This window comes from Moschus berezovskii, chromosome 8 (assembly GCF_049115385.1).
Source record: "Moschus berezovskii isolate FMDL1 chromosome 8, NW_MosBer_1.0, whole genome shotgun sequence".
Lineage (NCBI taxonomy): Eukaryota > Metazoa > Chordata > Mammalia > Artiodactyla > Moschidae > Moschus > Moschus berezovskii.
In genome coordinates, this window is record NC_142467.1 from 97,705,266 (window position 1) to 97,724,751 (window position 19,486).

General features: G+C 51.4%; 1 protein-coding gene across 7 annotated transcripts in view; it reads right to left on the reverse strand.

The window, feature by feature from the left end:
• Nucleotides 1-5,597: 5,597 nt before the first annotated feature.
• The window catches only part of SMARCA4 (SWI/SNF related BAF chromatin remodeling complex subunit ATPase 4), a 90,193-nt gene continuing 76,304 nt past the window's right edge, over nucleotides 5,598-19,486 (reverse strand). For 5 of the 7 annotated variants that reach the window (XM_088839008.1, XM_055428876.2, XM_088839010.1 and 2 more), the window contains 5 exons: nucleotides 9,470-9,578; nucleotides 9,131-9,232; nucleotides 8,227-8,359; nucleotides 7,990-8,132; nucleotides 5,598-6,117 (listed from right to left, as the gene is read on the reverse strand). In XM_088839008.1, the coding sequence (XP_088695134.1) occupies nucleotides 6,085-6,117; nucleotides 7,990-8,132; nucleotides 8,227-8,359; nucleotides 9,131-9,232; nucleotides 9,470-9,578 (520 nt within the window). In that variant the 3' untranslated portion in view covers nucleotides 5,598-6,084. The remainder of the gene's footprint in view (nucleotides 6,118-7,989; nucleotides 8,133-8,226; nucleotides 8,360-9,130; nucleotides 9,233-9,469; nucleotides 9,579-19,486) is intronic. The other 2 variants (XM_055428877.2, XM_088839009.1) reach the window with 1 other exon arrangement.

Here is a 19,486-nt window from a genome sequence, read left to right on the forward strand (position 1 = left end):
GTCAAGGGAAGAATTAGATTCCATGTCTTTTTTTTTTTCAATACACTGTCTTGTCTAGTTCTTTAATTAATTTCTAGATCCAGTCACTCTCTTGCATCAGTTTTTTTAAATTTAAGTATGCAGATAATACCACTTTAATGGCAGAAAGCAAAGAGGAACTAAAGAGCTTCTTGATGAAGGTGAAAGAGGAGAGTGAAAAATCTGGCTTCAAACTCAATGTTCAAAAAATGAAGATCATGGCATCCAGTCACATCACTTCATGGCAAATAGATGGGGAAAAGTGGAAACGTGACAGATTTTCTTGGGCTCCAAAATCACTGCAGATGGTGACTACAGCCATGAAATTAAAAGACTTGCTCCTTGGAAGAAAAGCTGTGACAGACCTAGACAGCGTATTAAAAAGCAGAGATATCACTTTGCCAACAAAGGATCATAAAGTCAAAGCTATGGTTTTTCCAGTAGTCATGTATGGATGTGAGAGTTGGATCATAAAGAAGCGCTTAAGAACTGATGCTCTCAAACTGTGGTGCCAGAGGACTCTTGAAAATCACTTGGACTGCAAGGAGATCAGTAAATTCTAAAGGAAATCAACCTTGAATATTCATTGGAAGATTGATGTTGAACCTGAAGCTCCAATACTTTGGCCATCCGTTGCAAAAAGTCAACTCTTTGGAAAAGACTCTGATGCTGGGAAAGATTGAGGGCAAGAGGAGAAGGGGGCAACAGAGGATGAGGTGGTTGGATGGATGGCATCACTGACTCAGTGGACATGAGTTTGAGCCAACTCGGGGAGATAGTGAAGGACAGGGAAGCCTGGCGTGCTGCAGTCCATGGGGTTGCAAAGAGTCAGACATGACTTGGCAACTGAACAACAACAATGGTAGTTAATTTACAGTGTTGTTTCAGTGTACACCAAAGTGGTTCAGTTATACATATATGTTTATTATTCTTTTTCAGATTCTTTTCTTTTTTAAAAAAACTGATTTATGGTTGTGCTTAGTCCTCTTTGCTGCTCACGGTCGATCTCTGGTTTCAGTGAGCAGTGGCTACTCTTCGTTGCAGTGGGTGGGCTTCACATTGTGATGGCTTCTCTTGTTGCGGAGCTCGGGCTCCAGGCACACAGGCTTCAGTAACTGTGGGTCACAGGCGTAGTTGCCTTGCAGTGTGTGGAATCCTCCCGGACCAGGGATCAAACCTGTGTCCACTGCATTGGCAGGTGGATTCTAATCCACTGTGCCACCAGGGAAGCCCCTAGATTCCATGCCTTGATGATGTAGTTACCAGGTTCCAGAAGTGCATGTGGGGAGGGAGATAATGTGACCATCTGTCACATGTGATGCTCCGTATTTTTCCTGACTGCCTTTCCCCCAGTCCTGGCTGTGCCAGGGCACCCCAGGGACTCCCATCCTACCCTGACCGTCTGGCATTCCAGTCGAAAGAACTTGCTTGCCCAAGTCTTGTTGGGGCCTGCCTGCCTGCTCCACTGAGGACACAAAGACCTGTGTTCCATTACTCAATTCACCCTTTCAAAGGCTATTTCACGCTGCCAGACCCAGGACTTTCCTCCAGATTCGGAGTTCCCAGTCTCCAAGGGTTCATGCCTGCGCCCCACAAACCTGGGCCCAAATCTGTGTCACCTTAGGCAAGTGCCTCAACCTCTCTGAGCTTCACTTGTGTCCTCCGTGAAATGGGAAGGAAGGCCCCCACCCCTCATGGTCGTTGGGATAAAAGAGGGAGGAAGGCACTGGCCAGCAGGGCAGAGAGAGGGGAAAAGACTGTCTGGATAGATGCGTGCTGAAAGCACAGGCCAGTAGGGGTTGCGAGAGGGCAGTCAGCAGCTGTCACCAGGAGCGACAGGAGTTCAGGTTGGTGGAGGTCCCTGGTTCACGGCCAGCATCCACACGAGGGCCAGCCAGGCTGGTTCCAGGACCTCAGGTCAAGGTCGGTGTGGGAGAGCCAGGCCAGGGGGCTGACCTCTCGCCCTCACCACAGCCCGCTTGTCCCTGGGTCACCATTACGCTTGGCTTTGCATGTGAGGATGTTCAGCTCAACTAGTTCCTCTTGATTCCCTTCATTTTTTTTCCTCTGAAAAATTATTTCTCTTTTCATTGTCACCCTATAAAATACAAAAATGCCCAAAGAAAAGCAGAAACCTCCATGAGGTTTTTGGGTTATCTCTTAGTGGGTTCAGAGGTACAGAGAGCTGCCCAGAGTCACAAAGCCTGGACATGGCAGGGCCAGAATTCAAACCCATGACCACCCAGCGTGGGAGGGAGGTGAACAGAGCTTGACAACCACCGGGTCCAGGACTGGCCACGCAGCCTTGGGCAAGTCCTTCTCTTCTCTGTGCCTGTTTACTCATCTGAAAACTGGCGCTAACCAATGCAAAGTAGGCACTGAGCAAGTAAGTGGTGTGCCCACAACTTTAGCAGGGCACACAGGCACCAGATAGGCTGCATTTCTTAGCTTCCTGTGCAGCTAGAAGTGTGGCCATTTGACTACATTGCAGCACATAAGAAAGTGAAGTGTTGGTTTCCAGGGAGAATCTCTAAAGGATGGGTGGGACTTTCTCCTTCCCCTTGTCTCCGTGTTGATGGCTGGGATGTGAAATGGATAGATGGAGCACCAGCAGCCATCTTGTGTCATGAGGTGAGGCTGAAAGCAACAAGATAGAAGCTGTTCTCCAACACTGAGACACCAACTATAGACTTTGCCATGAGAGAGGCATGGCATGAACTCATGGCCAACAAGTCAACATTATTCTGAATTTTTCTGCCATCCATTCCCCAACAAACTGTAATTAGACACATTGATGTTGTTTAGTGACTAAGTCATGTCCGACTCTTTTGCAACCCCATGGACTGTAGCCCACCAGGTTCCTCTGTCCATGGGATTTCCCTGGCAAGAATATTGGAGTGGGTTGCCATTTTCCTTCTCCAGGGGAACTTCCTGACCCAGGGATCGAACCCAAGTCTCCTGCATTGGTAGGTGGATTCTCAACCAGTGGGCCACCAGGGAAGCCCATCATATACATATTTTCTCCTGTTCAAATTCCACATATACTTCCCCCATCCGCCCCCGTCCCCCACCAAGGGACTCTTTTTTATACTGGCCTCAGTCTGAATACTATGAAATCAAGGGTTTGTGAGTTTTCTGTAAACATTAAAATAAACCTAAATCTATTAAAATGAAGTCAAAGTCATTCACACCCAAAAATGTATGTATTTTTTCTTTTTTCGGCTCTGCCATATGGCATGTGGCTTCCCAGGTAAAGATGCAGGTTCTATCCATGGGTTGGGAAGTTCCCCTGGAGGAAAAAATAACAACCCACTCCAGTATTCTTACCTGGAAACTTTCATGGACAGGGGAGCCTGAGTCCACAGGGTCGCAAAAAGTCGGACACAACTGAGTGACTAAGCACACACACACACGTGGCATGTGGGATCTTTGTTCCCCTACCAGGGGTCTAACCCATGCCTCCTGCATTGAAAGCGCTGAATCTTAATCACGTAACAGCCATGGAAGCGCCCCCTGCAAAAGCAAACTTTCAAAATGACATGTGAATATCTTGGCAAATGCATTCCAAAGAGGCAACCATAAAAGTAGAGAGTTGTCAAAAACAACCCACTTAAGGATTCTGCAGATTAATTAAAGGCATTAAACAAATTAACAAAGATTTACTCATGAATCACTACTAAATGGGAAGGTAAGAACAGTGGGAGATTATGGTTTTTTGGCTTTCTAGCTCCTACTGGCCAGGACAAGCCGTGAATATCACTGTGGAAGGGAGCTGACTTGGAGCCAAGTAATACCTCAGGCCACTGGGTGAATTGGATACAGTAGAGATCTGAGTGGAATGTATGGGAAGGCCAAGGTCTCCTCACAGAGGTTGAGATGAGATCCTGGTGGCAACAGATTGGTAACCTAGTCAGGATAGATGATCTCTCTCATGTCAAAGTCTGGAGTTGGTGCCTCGGTGTTGGGGAACAGCGTCCATGTTGTTTCTTTAGTATTTGCCACCCCTATGCACAGCATCACCTCATGACCCAATATGGCTGCTGGTGTACCATCTATCCAGTCAGGAGGTCGAATCAAACAGCTGGCCCCACGTATCCTGAGGGTCTGAAAAGGCGCATGTATCATGTATGCACCACGCTGCATGAGAGCCGGAGAGACCCCATCAACCCATAAATGCAGGCAACCTGCCCCGCAGGAGGCCATGTACACACGCTGAGGAAATGCAAGAGGGATGGGCAAGAAGCAAAGGCAGGGCTGGCTTGCAAACTGGCCCGAGCACAGGCCCCAGGCTTGGGCCTCACTGACGCAGGGGTTTGAGCACAACCTCCAAGCCATCGCTGGCTGGCCCCGAAGCTAGACCGAACCAGGGGTGACTCCCAGAGGGAGTCAGCCTAAAAATAATGAAAAGCAGAAACTCAAAAATTTAGCGGAGACATCAACAGCTGCACATCATGGGGGAGAGGGACCCTACCAAGTTCGGCTCAGCACTTCTAAAACAGAACACAAACACCACCAGGACAACTCCCTGTGCGGGGGGAAAGAGGAATTCAGAGTGGCTAAAATCTGTTATTTGAAAAAATGTCCATTTCTTTGGCACATGGATTCTCTAGCTGGGGTGTGTGGGCTTAGTTGTTCTGTGATATGTGGGATCTTAGTTCCCTGGCCAGGGATCGAACCTACGTCCCCGTGCATTGCAAGGCAGATTCTTAACCACCGGACTGCCAGCCAGGGAAGTCCCCAAAGATGTGCACTTTTGAGAAAGTTTTCTGGTGGTCCAGTGGTTAGGATACTGCTTTTATTACCAGGGGTGTAGGTTCAATCCCTGGTTGGGGAGCTGGGGTCCCACAGGCCACATGGCATTGCCAGAAAAAAAAAAAGGCTTGTTTTTGAAAAAAAAAAAAAAAAAGCAGCATGATATGCAAAGAGTTAAGTGTGACCTACCCTGAGGGAAAAAAAGTAAGTTGATAGAAATGTTCTCTGAGGGAGTCCAGATGTTGTACTTTACAGCAGTCAGTATAAACATATTCACAAAACTAAAGTGAACAATGTTTGAAGAATTAAAGGCAAATATGATGACAGTGATTCACAAATATAAGATCTTAAGGGAGACACAAAAACTACAGAATAGGATCTAAAGTAAGTTCTGGACTTGGAAGCCTTCCCTTATCACCTGGGTTCCCACAATGCCCTGGGCTTCCTATGTTAGGACTTAGGCTGCTGACAGGCACCTGCCTGTACCTGTCTTCCTGACCCCACCATGGCGGCAAAGGGGCAGGGACTGATCAGCCTGCTCTCTGCATGACATGGTGGGCTTAAACAAATGATGGGGAATGGCAGTGGTGAGAGACCCAGAGAGAGCCCAGGTGCTAGTCAAGATGGTGTGACATCCAGACAAGGTTTTCCTTTGCTTGGGCCTCAGTGTCTTCCCCTGGGAAATGGGCCCCCCGGGATCTGGTGACAAGAGGACAGGACCGCAGACATAGTGAGGCCCCACGGCCTTGCATCGCTTGGGCAGGTAGGTGGCTGCAGACATTCACGCCATGCCAGCAGCCGGGAATGGGACCAGCAGAAGCCAAGACTTTTGTTGGAGGTTTAATTTATTACTGTTTGACATCCAGTGACACTGACATACCCTCGCCGGGCCTGTGGACCCCCGGCCCCGGCGAGTCTGACCTGTCCAATAAAATACAGTACGAGGAGTGGACGGCTACACACATGCATCCACGGCTTTAAACTACAGTGATTCCAAACTGCGGCCGAAACAGTACTGCCAGAGAAAGGAAAGAAAAACAGGTGCCGTGTGTTCCCCAATTCATAATTCGTTTTTTTCTCCTTTTTCCTCTTTTTAAACAGTTAATGCTGTTACAAACGCTACTGATGCCAGGACAGGGCCAGACACAGACAGTCCTACATCTTCTCTGCTGTATAAATATGGAAGATTTTCGTTTATACAGTTTTTATCCCAAGTCTGAAACTACATCTGCTGCTACCCGTTACTGCTAAGGGCTAACACCGTCTCGGCTCTGGAACGAGGGGCTCGGGGTCGAGACTCTGGAATGTCGGGACTCAGTCTTCCTCGCTGCCACTTCCTGAGCGGTCCTGGGAGGGGGATAGGAGGAGAGATTGTGAGTCAGCCTGGCCCTTGGGAGCACCCAGACAGCATGTGGGATCCTAGTTCCCCGAGCAGGGATTGAACCTGTGCCCCTCTGCAGTGGAAGCGGAGAGTTTTAACCACTAGACCACCAGGGAAGTCCCTGACATTTGCTTTAAATATACTTAATCACAGCGCAGGCAGAACTGCCTGGTCCACACTGAGGCTGGGGGTGGGGTGGAGTGACCTTTGCCCTCAGTCCCTGCTGCCAAGGTCACACCCAAATGTCATCTGCTCCCAAAGATTGGCCCCTGCACCCTCACATTGACTCCTTCTTGGTTCCTGGGAAGCAGGTTGGGCCTTCTCGCTCTGCCTCACTGCTGTCTGCCTGTCCCTGTGCCCCTGACATGTGGGGTTCTTTTTGTTTGTTTTTGTGGCTGAACCTCAAGGTCTGTGGTATTTTAGTTTCCTGACCAGGTAGTAAACCTGGGCCCTCAGCCCCGGTGCTGAGTCTTAACCACTGGATCACCAGGGAATTCCCCTGACCTGAGGCTTTAAAACCATCTTGGCTATTCCTGCCCACATACAATCTCTGCTCTTCTGTGTAAACATTTTAAACACCTTAGCAAGGGCCACTGGAGAAGGCAATGGCAAGCCACTCCAGTACTATTGCCTAGAAAATCCCATGGATGGAGGAGCCTGGTAGGCTGCAGTCCGTGGGGTTGCTCTGGGTCGGACACGACTGAGCAACTTCACTTTCACTTTTCACTTTCACACACTGGAGAAGGAGATGGCAACCCACTCCAGTGTTCTTGCCTGGAGAATCCCAGGGATGGGGAAGCCTGGTGGGTTTCCGTCTATGGGGTCACACAGAGTCGGACACGACTGAAGTGACTTAGCAGCAGCAGCAAGGGCCACAGAAGGTGCTGCTGGATCCAGAGTGGGCAGAGAGGGAGCTGTACAGCCCAGACTCTCCTGGCCACAAATAAGGCCACCGCTCCCGGTGTTCAGAATGTCATTAACGTCAGCGGCCAGGATCATTCTGAGGCACCTGGTTTTGCTGTTACTGCAAATAGCTCTACAAGAAGACTAACGATGATGAAATGGTGCTTGTCAAGCTTTCTGCTGGGAGCTGGAGCCTGTGAAATGCACTTGACCTCCCTGCTTTGTGGAAGTGGAGGTGGGCTCAGAGGTGAAGCAAACGGCCCAGGTCCTGCAGCAGGGAAGGGCCAGGTGTCCAGGTGGGAGCCAAAGGGCAAAACTTATTAAAACGCAGCAAGTGAGTCTGTTCCTGCCCCCAGGCCCACAAGACTGTCCAGGCTCAGCGCTCCTGTGGTTCTCGCGGCTCCTCCCTGGTGTGCCTGGCGGACCATCACCAAGGCACCACTCACAGCCCCGTTCATGGTGTTAGCTCCTGTTTATGTGACTGTGGTCCATGGGACTTTCATTTTCTGTTTGCTTTATTCAACCCACTACCACTGTCCGGAAACCCTCTGAGAAAGGTCAGGGCAGAGCCACAAGCAGAGGCCTGGGGAACACAGTGTGGTGAGGATACCACAGCACTGGGGGAACGGGGACGGTCTCTCTGTGGGCAGCTCCAATCTCCCCGCCTCCCACCTCCACACAGTCAGCCTGGGGGCTGTGCAGTGGGAACTGTGGGGGTTGGGTGGGGAGGAGGGATGCCCTGTCTGAACCCCAGACGCCCAGTGGCTCCAACAGCACTGGTTCCAGAGCTGCACAGACTTGGGTTTGAGTCCCACGCTCTGTAACACTGAGCCTCGTCTGTGGACTGGGGGTCTGACAACATCCCACAGGTCTAGGACCTGGCAAGAAGAATGGACGCCGGCTGACCCGCCCACCCCGGGGCGCAGGGACCTCACCTCCTCCTGCTCCTCCTCGCTGTCGTCGTCGCTCACCACTGGTTTGGCCCTGGACCCGCGGCTCGGCCGCCGCCGGCCCCCCTTCAGCCGATCCTGGGCCTTCTCCTTCCGGCCGAGCTTGATCTTCACTTTGACTGAGCGAGCTGGGGAGGGGACCAGAAGGAAAGGAGACGTGAGCGCGGGGCCCCAGGGTGTCTTGGGGTGGATGTGACCTCCCGCCCCACCCCCAGGACTCACACTCTGACTCGGAGCCTTCCTCCTCGCCCTCCTCCTCCTCCTCACTCTCCTCCCCTTCACTGTCGTCCTCCTTCTCAATTTTCTGCCGCACGCTGGTGAAGACCGACTGCAGGACGATGGAGTCTTCATAGATCTGGGTGGAGACATGCAGGGCTCAGGTTGGGGGCCCTATGAGGGGCTGCCTTCCCGCCCGCCTGGTCCTGGACAAGGGACAGCTCAATGAAACAGTCCTGGACAGGTTAGGCGTGTTTGCTCTGAAAGAGCCACACGTTCCTCTTTTTTTCAAGTATTTATTCCTTTGGCTGCGCTGGTCCTTAGTTGTGGCACACGAACCCTCAGTTGTTGCATGTGGGATTTAGTTCCCTGACCAAGGATCGAACCGGGGTGCCCTGCATTGGGAGCACAGAGTCTTAGCCACTGGACCACCAGGGAAGTTACCCTCCCTCCTCTTGAAGAATCGCAGCGAGCACCATGTTAAAGGCTCTGAGAGGGCTTGCAGTTTAGCGTCAGAAATGCACGGCCTCGCTGAAGCCAGCATTCCCCGCAACATGTATGACTCTACAGCCAGGAGGCATTCATCCCAGCAATGAGAAAACTGCCAGGCTGAGGCTGTGTGTGTGAATCTCATCACAGGAAAGGACAGCACAGAGCTGGATGTCCTTTCAAAAGCGGCCCTGAATGACTTCCTAACAGATTCCAGGATGTTCAGAGCGTGCCCAGGGTCCCGTGGACGGATGGGACTGAGTCTATTTCTTCTATTTTGCTCATCTTTATCTTCTGCTATGCTTTCAGTAATGAACACATACAGCCTCTGTAATAAGTGATGTGCTCCGAGGTGTTGGGAACCTTTCTCTGAACTGGTCAATTCATGGGGGTGGGGGAGTGGGGGCCCAGGACCGCTCACCAGGGAGCCCTCTAGGTTGAAGGTCTGCGCGTTCTGACACAGCAGCATCACGTCCTTCTCCAGGTCGTTGAGGCTGCGGTACTTGTGGTTGCGGATGCGCTCCTGTGGGCAGGAGAAGCGGCCTTATCTCAGGGCCCCAGCCACCTAAGGCGAGGTCACAGTGGAACTCCCCGGCTCTGTGTGGACTCGGGGGCCCAGCCGTGGGTGATGGGGTCACCTGCCACATCCTCAGACCCCCAGTGGCCAATGACCAGGGCCCCTGGTGGGGGCTCCCAAGGCCCAAGACCAGGAACCCCTGTTCCCACATCCCATGGCTCTAAGCACTCGACTCAAGGTTACCTTTATCTTCTTGAAGTCCACAGGCTTGCGAATGAGCTCATAGTACTCGGGCAGCTCCTTGCGGGATGGCAGCTGGATGAACACCTCGCTGAGCTGGCGTCCACTGCTGCTGTAAGGAGAGAGGTGGCTGCGTTACTCGCAGGCCCTGCTTGCTGGGGAGCCCCTACCTCTGCCCGGCAACCTCCCCACAACAACCACCACTCCCCCCCACCCCACCCCCCGACACTGGAGGACAAAGACAGTGAGAAATTTTAAAGCCCACTTGGGAGTCATTTCCTGTATGTGAGCTGACTCTTGAGTTCTGGAACATTCCCAAGGGCAGCCAAGCAGAGAGGTCCACTGCTGCATCTGTATGGAGGCTCTGAACTCACCCACCTCCCCCCAGCCCAGCCCTGGAGGAAACAGCATCACGCGCCACATGCAGCAAGAGCTTTGGCACCTGTAAGAGGAAGAACTCTGTTTATCTCCATGTGACACAGAAATGTTTGCTTGTGTCGGGAGCGCTAAGTGCCAGCGTTTTCAGAGATGGGTTTTCCAAGCATGTCGTGCCTCTCTCGGGTGGCACTCAGGAGCAGTGAACGTCAGAGAAACAGGCAAAAACCCAAGGAGAGATGCCCCCTGACAAGATGCTAATGGGCAACTAGAGCTGCTTCCTAGTTCTTTCCACTAAGCTGCGCTGGTTTTGTACCAGGGAGTAGAGAAAAGGAGAGCTCTGAGTGGCCGTGAAATGAGGAACCCAAGCACTGGGCTCCGAGGTGACAACCCCCTGGGGGCCTGGACAAGGATTGGGGTGAACCAAGAGACACCTGCCCCCAGCATCCCTTCAGCCTCCAGAATGGGGATCCTGTCCCCCAGAGAGACGGTGGCAGAGGCCCTGCGCAGCCAACCAGGGGCTGGGGACCTGGTCACCCTCCTTTCCCACTCTCTCCACCTGGGACCCCACGTGCTCTGGCTGTGGGTTCATTCAGGTCCCGCTCGCTGCCCGGGCTCCTCCTGAACCTGGCCTCCTCTTGAACTTCAGGTCATGAGATCCCACAGGGTGCGCCCCCAGGCGTGGCCGCCCCCTGCATGGCTCTGCGAGACCTGTTCTTGTTGGCCCCTGTGCTGGGTCACATGCTCCATGGTGGGCACATGCCACAGTCTGCTTGCCCCCCTGCTGGTGACAGGAACCTGGGCTATGGTCTATTAAACGGTGAGCAGCCACAGACACTGTCCCAGCTGTTGGCCTGCATCATGTGGGAAGGTACCTGGGTGGTGGGGGGCCTGGTCCTGGAGGCAGGGGCGCTCAGTTTTGGTAGCTACTGAGTCCACTTTGACTCCTCCAGCCGTGGGTGAGCCATCTACCAGCACCTCTTGGTGTTTTCCCATCCAGGTACTAACCAGGCCCAACCCTGCTTAGCTTCTGAGATCAGACGAGCTCGTGTGCACTCAGGGTGGTATGGCCATAGACTCTCCTGTGGTTTTAATTCACGTCTCCTTGATGAGCAGCAAAACCGGGCCCATCATCACAGGTGTACTGGTCACGTGATGACCTCTCCCAGGCAGTCCTTGTTTTCTTACTTTTTCCCCTGGGAATCCTGTGTAGGGCACATTTATCATAAACACCTTCTCCAGTTCATGGCATGTCTTAAAAAAAAAAAATCTGGCTGCCATAGTCTCAGCTATGGCATGCAGGATCTTTAGTTGTGGTGTGTGGGATCTAGTTCCCTGACCAGGGATTGAACCCTGGGCCCCCGCCTTGGGAGCACGGAGTTGCAGCCACTGGACCACCAGGGAGGTCCCCCATGGTGTGTCTTCTTACTCCTTTGATGGTGTCTTTCGACGAACCGGCCTTAGTTTTAACCTGAGTCCAATTTATCAAGATTTCCCATTATACCTGGTGTTTCTCGTCTTGTGAAAAAAATCTTTGTCTACCCCAAGGTCACGGAAGTATTGAATTTCCTTCTTGAAGACTTTGCTATTTTTTTTTACCATGCCACATGGCTTGCAGGATCTTAGTTCCTTGACCAGGGATTGAACCCAAGCCCCTTGCAGTGGAAGCATGGAGTCTTAACCACTGGATTATCCTTGTTAGTTTTTGTCCACAACAATTATCATCTTCCCTACCGTATCTTGCCTGGCTTTATTAGCTGGAACACAAGCCACGAGGGCAGAGGCCTTGTCTGTTTTATTTGCTGCTCTATCTTCTGCACCAGGAATTAAGCCTGGTACACAGCAGGTGCTCAGGGTGCAAGCCCTAGGGTCACAGAGCAGTGTGCAAACTCAGGTTTCAGCAGGGCCATCTCTGAGGCAAGGATGCCCCATTGCCCTGCCCCTGCATGGTCATTCATAGAGCATCCTGTTCCAGAAAGGACCATGGCAGCAACATCAGGAACCCCACTGCCCAAAGAGCGTGCTGCTGTGAGGACTGGCTCTAAAAAAGTTTCTGCAGGCAGAGCTGCTTGGAACTCCATCTCTGGCCCTGCTCTGTGTCCGGCTGCCTGGTAGCGGAGGGGAGGGGAGTGAAGGAGCCTGGGAGAATCCCGAGGCTGTCAGGACCCTCCCATGACCCCAGTTCAGACACAAAGAACGGAAGCGCCCACCACGGCCCTCATGCCCCGAGCCTGGCCTGTCACCTGCTTTGGCAGCAACTGTGGCTGCTGTTACACATGATGATGACAGTTATCTCCTGTCTCTGGATGTTAGCGCCCACAGCAGGGATCGTCTCCCTCATTCACTGACCCGTCCCCCGCACACTGGACATGACACACAGAGGGGCTGAGTGACCGGGGCCTTGCCTGGAGCCTCAGCCCTCCCACATCTAGCCCAGTGGTCCTTTCTTATTGAATGAGATTTGTCGCAACAAGTCTGACCACATGGTAGGGTAGAGCCCCAAAGTCTAAAATGACACATTTATGTGTTCTTAAAACAAGATTACAACATGGGGGGGACCTCCCTCCTGGCCCAGTGGCTATGACTCCACACCGCCAAGAAGGAGGCCAAGGTTCAGGGCACTTGGTCAGGGGACTAAGATCCCACAGGCCCCAACTAAGATCCAGTACAATCAAATAAACAACTAAATATTTAAGAAAACCTACAACACGTGAAGGAGAAATAAGGAATCAGAGGACTTCCCTGGTGGTCCAATGAGCCTGCCAATAAATGTAGGGGACACGGGTTTGATCCCTAGTCGGGGAAGACCCCATGTGCCAAAGGGCAAAAAGCCCGTGCACCACAACTACTGAGGCCGAGCTCCAAAGCCTGCGCTCTGCAGCTAGTAAGAAGCTCCGCTCACGGCAACAAGAGAGAAGCCTGCACACAGCAACGAAGACCCGAGCAGTAAAAACAAACAGAACCCTTAAAAAAAAAACAAAACGATTCTCAGTATCTAAGAGATTATCCATTGGATATGCCATTCAAACAGACGGAGAAACCAGAGAGTTTATGAGAGCTGGCCCAGACGCTGGGAACTGGGGAAGGCAGGACTCGAGCACAGGGCTCCTCGGCCAGGTCAGGGGTCTCTCCCACCCTTTCCCACACGCTGTTCTAAATCAAGGGTCAGCAAACTTCATCTGTGAACAGCTGTGTAAATGTTACAGGCCTTGTGTGCCGTATCACCTCTGTCTCAATGACAACTCTGCTGTTGTTACACCAAAGTGGCCACACGGAATATGTAGGTAAAGGGAGTCTGGCTGTGTTCCTCGTTTATGTTGTTCTTCACTTGCTAAGTCATGTTCAGCTCTTTGCAACCCCATGGACTGTAGCACGCCAGGCTCCTCTGTCCTCCACTGTCTCCCAGAGTTTGCTCAAATTCATTTCTATTGAGTTGGTGATGCCATCCAACCATCTCATCCTCTGTCGTCCCCTTCTCCTCTTACCCTCAGTCTTTCCCAGCATCAGGGTCTTTTCCAGTAAGTCAGCTCTTCGCATCAGGTGGCCCAAGTATTGGAGTTTCAACTTCAACATCAGTCCTTCCAATGAACTCTCAGGACTGATCTCCTTTACAATGGACTGGTTGGATCTCCTTGCAGTCCAAGGGACTCTCAAGAGTCTTCTCCAACACAATTCGAAAGCATCATTTCTTCAGTGCTCAGCCTTCTTTATAATCCAACTCTCACATCCATACATGACTAATGGAAAAACCACAGCTTTGACTGTATGGACCTTTGCTGGCAAAGTGATGTCTCTGCTTTTTAATATGCTGTCTAGGTTTTATTACACTATCCAGGTGTCCTTATTTATAAAAAAATAAAATTTGACTTTCATACAATTTCATACCATGAAATAGTTGTCATCTTCTTTTCATGGCCTCACCACACAGCCTGCAGGATCTTAGTTTCCTGATCAGGGACCAAACTCGGACCTCCTAAAGTGGAAGCTCCGAGTCCTGACCAGTGGACTGCCAGGGAAGTCCCAAAATAGTATTCTTTTGATTCTCCGAAACTCATCTCAGAAAAAAATTCTTAATTCAGACTATACACAGACAAGTGGTGAGGCAGATCTTATTTCTGCTGATTTGGTTCGTTGAGCCCTGGTGTGAATCCTAAGAATAACAGGAAGAATGTCTGTCCTGGGGATGATAACATACAGCTTGGTGCCTTCCATTCCTCATCCTCTGACAAGGGCAGACACTGCAAATGGATCACAGCAGCACTAGTCTTGAGCACTGAGAGCCTCAGGCAGGCAGAAGCAGATGGTGCTCCTGACAGATCCTACTACTTGCCCCGCCCTGTCCCTCAGCACCACTCTCCTTCCTAAGACACCTCTAGATAACATCTTCTCGCCCTGGGCCATTTTCTCTTTTGACTCTCAGTCAGTGAAATGTATCAGCAAGGGTCCTGGCTGTGCTTAGCCGCTCAGTTGTGTCTGACTGTCTGTGACCACATGGATGGTAGCCCGCCAGGCTCCTTGGTCCATGGGGATTCTCCAGGCAAGAATACTGCAGTGGGTTGCCATGCCCTCCTCCAGGGGATCTTCCTGACCCAGGGATCGAACCCAGGTCTCCTGTACTGCAGGCAGATTTTTTTATCATCTGAGCCACCAAGGAAGCCCCAGATAGGAGCAGCTCAGGATATTAAGAACTGATCTAACAGCAGAACGTTTATCTGATACAGCATCTCAAGATACACGCATGCACATCATACATGAAACCTGAAAATAAAATAATGAAACATATTAAAAAGCTATTAGTCCAGGGACTACTCTGATGGTTCAGTGGTTAAGAATTCACCTTCCATGACAGGCAGACATGGATTTGATCCTTGGTTGGGGAACTAAGATCCTACATGTTGTGGGGCAACTAAGCTCACACACCATGACGACATCCCACAAGCTCAACGTACTTTGCCACTAGAGAAGCCCCTGAACCACAATGAAGAACCTGCAAGCCGTAATGAGGATCCCGTGTACTGCAATTAAGACCTGATGCAGCCAAATAAATAAATGTTTAAAAACCCCAACACCATGTATCCTTATTTTTTACAAAAGATGTTAGAACAAAAATACTTTCTAGGTTCAATTTTTGAACCATTACAAACTCAAGGACCTTTCAAGAATCAGAAAAGTGAAATGTCTAGGGCTGTTCCACTTATAGATCTTTACTAAGAGCCTCCACCTACCGGGCACCCACTTCTATGAGATCAATCTTAGTGTCAGATTTATGGCTGTGTGGTGTAGGAAAAATCCAGCCTCATGTATGAGAGAAAGATGACACTCATCAAGAAACCTGCCAATAGGAAAGGTCTCAAGGCCACCTGCCCTGCACTCTCAACACACTCTCCCAACAGAGGAAGGGGAAGGGGCACCTTATGACAGGATCCTCCTGCTGAGGAGGGCTGGACTGGCTGCAAGTGATGATGCTGATTAATAAGCACCTAATGAACCAATATTTCTAGTGAACTGACTGCTTTATGGGAGCCAATGACACGCCTGAGGGCTTATGCTTCTTTTTTCCTTTTTAAACTATTTTTTACAATCAAGGGTCACATTACATTTGGCATTGTGTCTCCTTCTAAAGATACTTTCATTTGTGGCCGTGCCGGGTCTTCACTGCTGTATGGGCTTTTCTCTCGTGCTGGCCTGCTCGTCACTGGGGTGCGTGGGCTCCTCACTGCGATGGTCCTCCTGCTGCAGAGCGCGGGCTCAGTAGTGGCGGCGCACGGGCTGAGCGTGAGAGCATCCCAGAGCAGGGTCCAAAGCGTCCCCTGCATTGGCAAGAGGCTTCTTCACCACTGGGATACCAGGGAAGCCCTAAACCCTTTTTTTTCATGTGGACCATTTTTAAAGTCTTTATTGAATTTGTTACAATATTGCCCCTGTTTTTATGTTTTGGTTTTTTGGCCTAGAGGCATGTGGGATCTTAGCTCCCCAACCTGGATCGAACCAACACCCCCTGTATTGGAAGAGGAAGTCTTTTAGCCACTGGACCATCGGTGAAGTCCCTGAGGCTCGTCTTTCTTAATACAGTTCAACAATGAAATCCAAATCTCATTTTAAAGAAAACCTAACCACTATTCCGTTATGCTGGACTTGAAACCACTTAGCTTGAATGAAACCTTTCTGCTGGAGGAGAGAGACACCAGACCCAGGGCCACATGGCAAGTGGCCGAAGGCAGATGATAATGCAGGCCACCTCTCAGGGGTGTCTCAGCTGTGGCATCTAGTTACCTGACCAGGGATCGAACCTGGGCTCCCTGCATTGGGAGCACGGAGTCTTAGCATGGCAGGCTACAGTCCATGGGGTTGCAGAGTTGGATACGACTTAGCACATGAGTCACGAAGACCCTTAGAACTGTATCCCTAATTTTTTTGTTGTGGTCTTTGGCGTGCTCTGTCTAGACCATGGCAATTACCAGCAAAGAGTGAAGCCTGGGGCTGGAACTGGTCTGACAAACTGGGCAGCTGGAGCGTCTTCCAGCAAAGTCTGTGGCAGGCTCAGAATCTCAGTCTGGCTCAACAAGGCCACCTAAGTTAATCTTCTTGTGGTCTGGCGCCCCACTTGGCTAATAGCCAGGCCTGTGCCCACGCTCAGACTGGCCTGGGGTTGGATGATAGCAATCAGCACTCTTTCTCACAACATCTCACCCAGGCGCCTCCCATGCCAGGCTGGAAACTGGGTGCCAGGCGGATGACACTGACCCCAGACCTGGCTCCGCAGGTGGAGGCCTGCCTCCTGCCCCCAGAGGACCCCTTCCACGCTTGGGCTCCTGACAGAGGGCCAGTGTGGCCTGCCACAGGCTGAGGCAGGAGAAGCCTGAGGCCTCCCTGCCCACTCAGGAAAGGGCTCCAAGTCCGCAAACTGTCACCCGCTCCCTTCTCCCCAGAGGCCCATGCTGAGGGGACTGGAGCCAACTGGGGCATCCTCTCCTAGAGAATGTTTCAGCTCAACAACCTGCCTGGGCCTTGTGACTCTGCCCCGGTTTTTCTTACAAATCAAGGCACAACCTTTCCTCTGGAGAGCCATCTACTTTTTGATTCTAATCAAGGTGTTCAGTGCACCTGCAAGGGCAGAGGGCAAATGCCGAGAGGGTCTGGGGAGTGGCCCCCAGGCCCGGGTGAAGCTGCCATGGTGCATGTGGTGGGGCCCTTCATCACCCACAGGGGACTCTAGTGCTTTTTAAAAAAAATAATTTTATTTATTTCTGGGTATGCTGGGTCTTTGTGGCTGTGCAAGCTTTTCCCTAGTGGCAAGCAGGGGCTACTCTCCAGTTGCGGGGCTTGGACTTCTCATTGCGGAGGCTGCTCTTTTTGTGGAGCGTGAGCCCTAGGGTGTGCAGGCTTCAGGAGCTGCAGCACATGGGCTCTAGAACACAGGGTCAGCAGTCATGGCGAGCAGGTTTAGTTGCTCAAGAGGGATGTGGGAACTTCCCGAACCAGGGATCAAACCCGTGACTCCTGCATTAGCAGGCAGATTCTTATCCACTGAGCCACCAGGGAAGCCCTGGATCTTGTGTGGACCCCAGATCTATGGACCTCTACAGTTCTTACAGGGTCCTTGGTAAGAAGACGAAGGGGACCCAGAGGCCCCACCCAGTGGAGCTCAGCTCTGGGAGGCTTAGCCCGGGCACCTGTACACATCACCAGCTTTCTGAACCCTCTGGGAATAACTTCTGAGAATCTCCTAAAAACAAGGATGTTCTCTTGCACAACCTCAGCTCTGTGAGCAAATTCAGGACACCTGGTGCAGACATGCCTTCACTGTCCAACGCAGATTTTACAGCAGCCACAACTCTGCCCTGGAGCTGCTAATAGTCAAGCTCTACACCCCAGCCAGTTGGGCACAGAGGGGGTTCTGTGGGGTGCTAAGGAGGCTGATCCCTGAAGAAGGGCCTTCTAGAAAATGCACTTCTCTGAAACCGTCCCAAAGGTGCCACGGGATGTGCCCTGGGTCACATGACCACTGACTGGCATCTGGAGACAGTGCCCAAATGTTCTGGCCACCAGCAGCTGCCTCCTTGCGAAGGGTCGGGGGAGAAGACAGCAGCTGGCACCACACACAATCCCTGGCCAGACCCCGGAGCCTAACTTATTTGTGTGTTTAGATTTTAAAGTGGAAATCCCTATTTCCAACTTAATTAATTCTGGTTTCACTCATGGCTATTTAACAGATGGTTCCTCTGTGTAGTTTTCAGGTTTCCAAGCACCAAGAAGGTACCCTGAGAGACCCTGCATACAGGCTTGGCCTCCAGGACCGCCCAGGCCATGACTGCTCAGCTGCAGATTCTTCAAGTGTTTTCCCACAGTGGACCCATAGCGGGCTGTGCATTTTCTTTCTTTTAAATTTACCATCGTAATCATTTAAAAAATCTATTTACTTACTTATTCATTTATTTGGCAGCTCCAGATTTTAGTTGCGGCGCTCAGGATCTTCGGTTGTGGCATGTGAACTCTTACTTGTGGCATGTGGGATCTAGTTCCCTGACCATGTATTGAACCCAGGCCCCCTGCCCTGGGAGCACAGTCTTAGCCACTGGACCACCGGGGAAATCCTGGGATGTGCATTTTCATCCTGACATAGCAGGGGGTTGCAGCTGCCAGTGCCAGAAGCTGCACATGCCAATGTCAGAAGCCATACAACTCCAGGGCATGCTACTCGCAGGGCACATGGATGGGTGGCAAGGAGCTTGGGAAGAGTGGGTATGGCAGCCCTAAGTCTGAACACACATGAAGGGAGCAAAAGGTTCCAAATCAGGACATTACCTGCAAACAGACAAGGGTGTAGATGCGAAGGTGCAAGCAACCATGACTGCATGGGTATTTGGACATAACTGTGGGGCGATCTTGAAATCAACACTCGAAAGCAAACTCTGGAGTGGTGCTGATCAGTGGTAACTCAGGGCAGGCCCAGCCACTTCTCTCTGGAGAGACCACATCGAGCCTCCATGATCACCAGAGGCAGGAGCAGCAGCCCCATGACCCCGGCTCAGCAAGGCAGGCTCCCCCACAGAAGCCAGCTGCTGACAATGTCCAGTGACCGTTCTGTGGCAGCCAGGAAGAATCAAGCTGTAACAGTCCCTCCTTCGGATCCACATTTAACTCAAGTACAGTGTTTAGCTAATCACAGGGTTCTGGAAATGAAATGGGATCTTTAAGCCCAAAGTTTCACTTTTCCTTCTGAGAAGGAGCAGTCGGAAGTCTGAGACAAAAAAGTACATTAGGTTGCCTCCAATTTCTTTCTATGTCTATTCTCCCTGGTGTGGCGCAGTCACAGTCACTGAGCAGTCAGTCCCTCAGAACCTTCCAGGTAGGTGACAGGTGCATCACAGAGATTTTAACGTGGCCCAGAGGAAGGCCCAGCCTTTGTCCTCAGCGGCTGGGAGGCCATCTCTCGGCCCTTGACTGTCCTGCCTGGGGCGGAGCAGGGAGGGGGTTACTTTCTTTAACTGGGGGCCTTGGGCACAGAGTCTAAGAATGTGATTCTAGGCAGAGGTGTGGGATCACACGGCATCAGCTCAACCATAGAGGGGCTGGAGACCATGTGGGTGGTCAGTCATGCCTATGTGACCAAGTTCCTAGACAGCAAGGCTTGCAGGCTGGTAA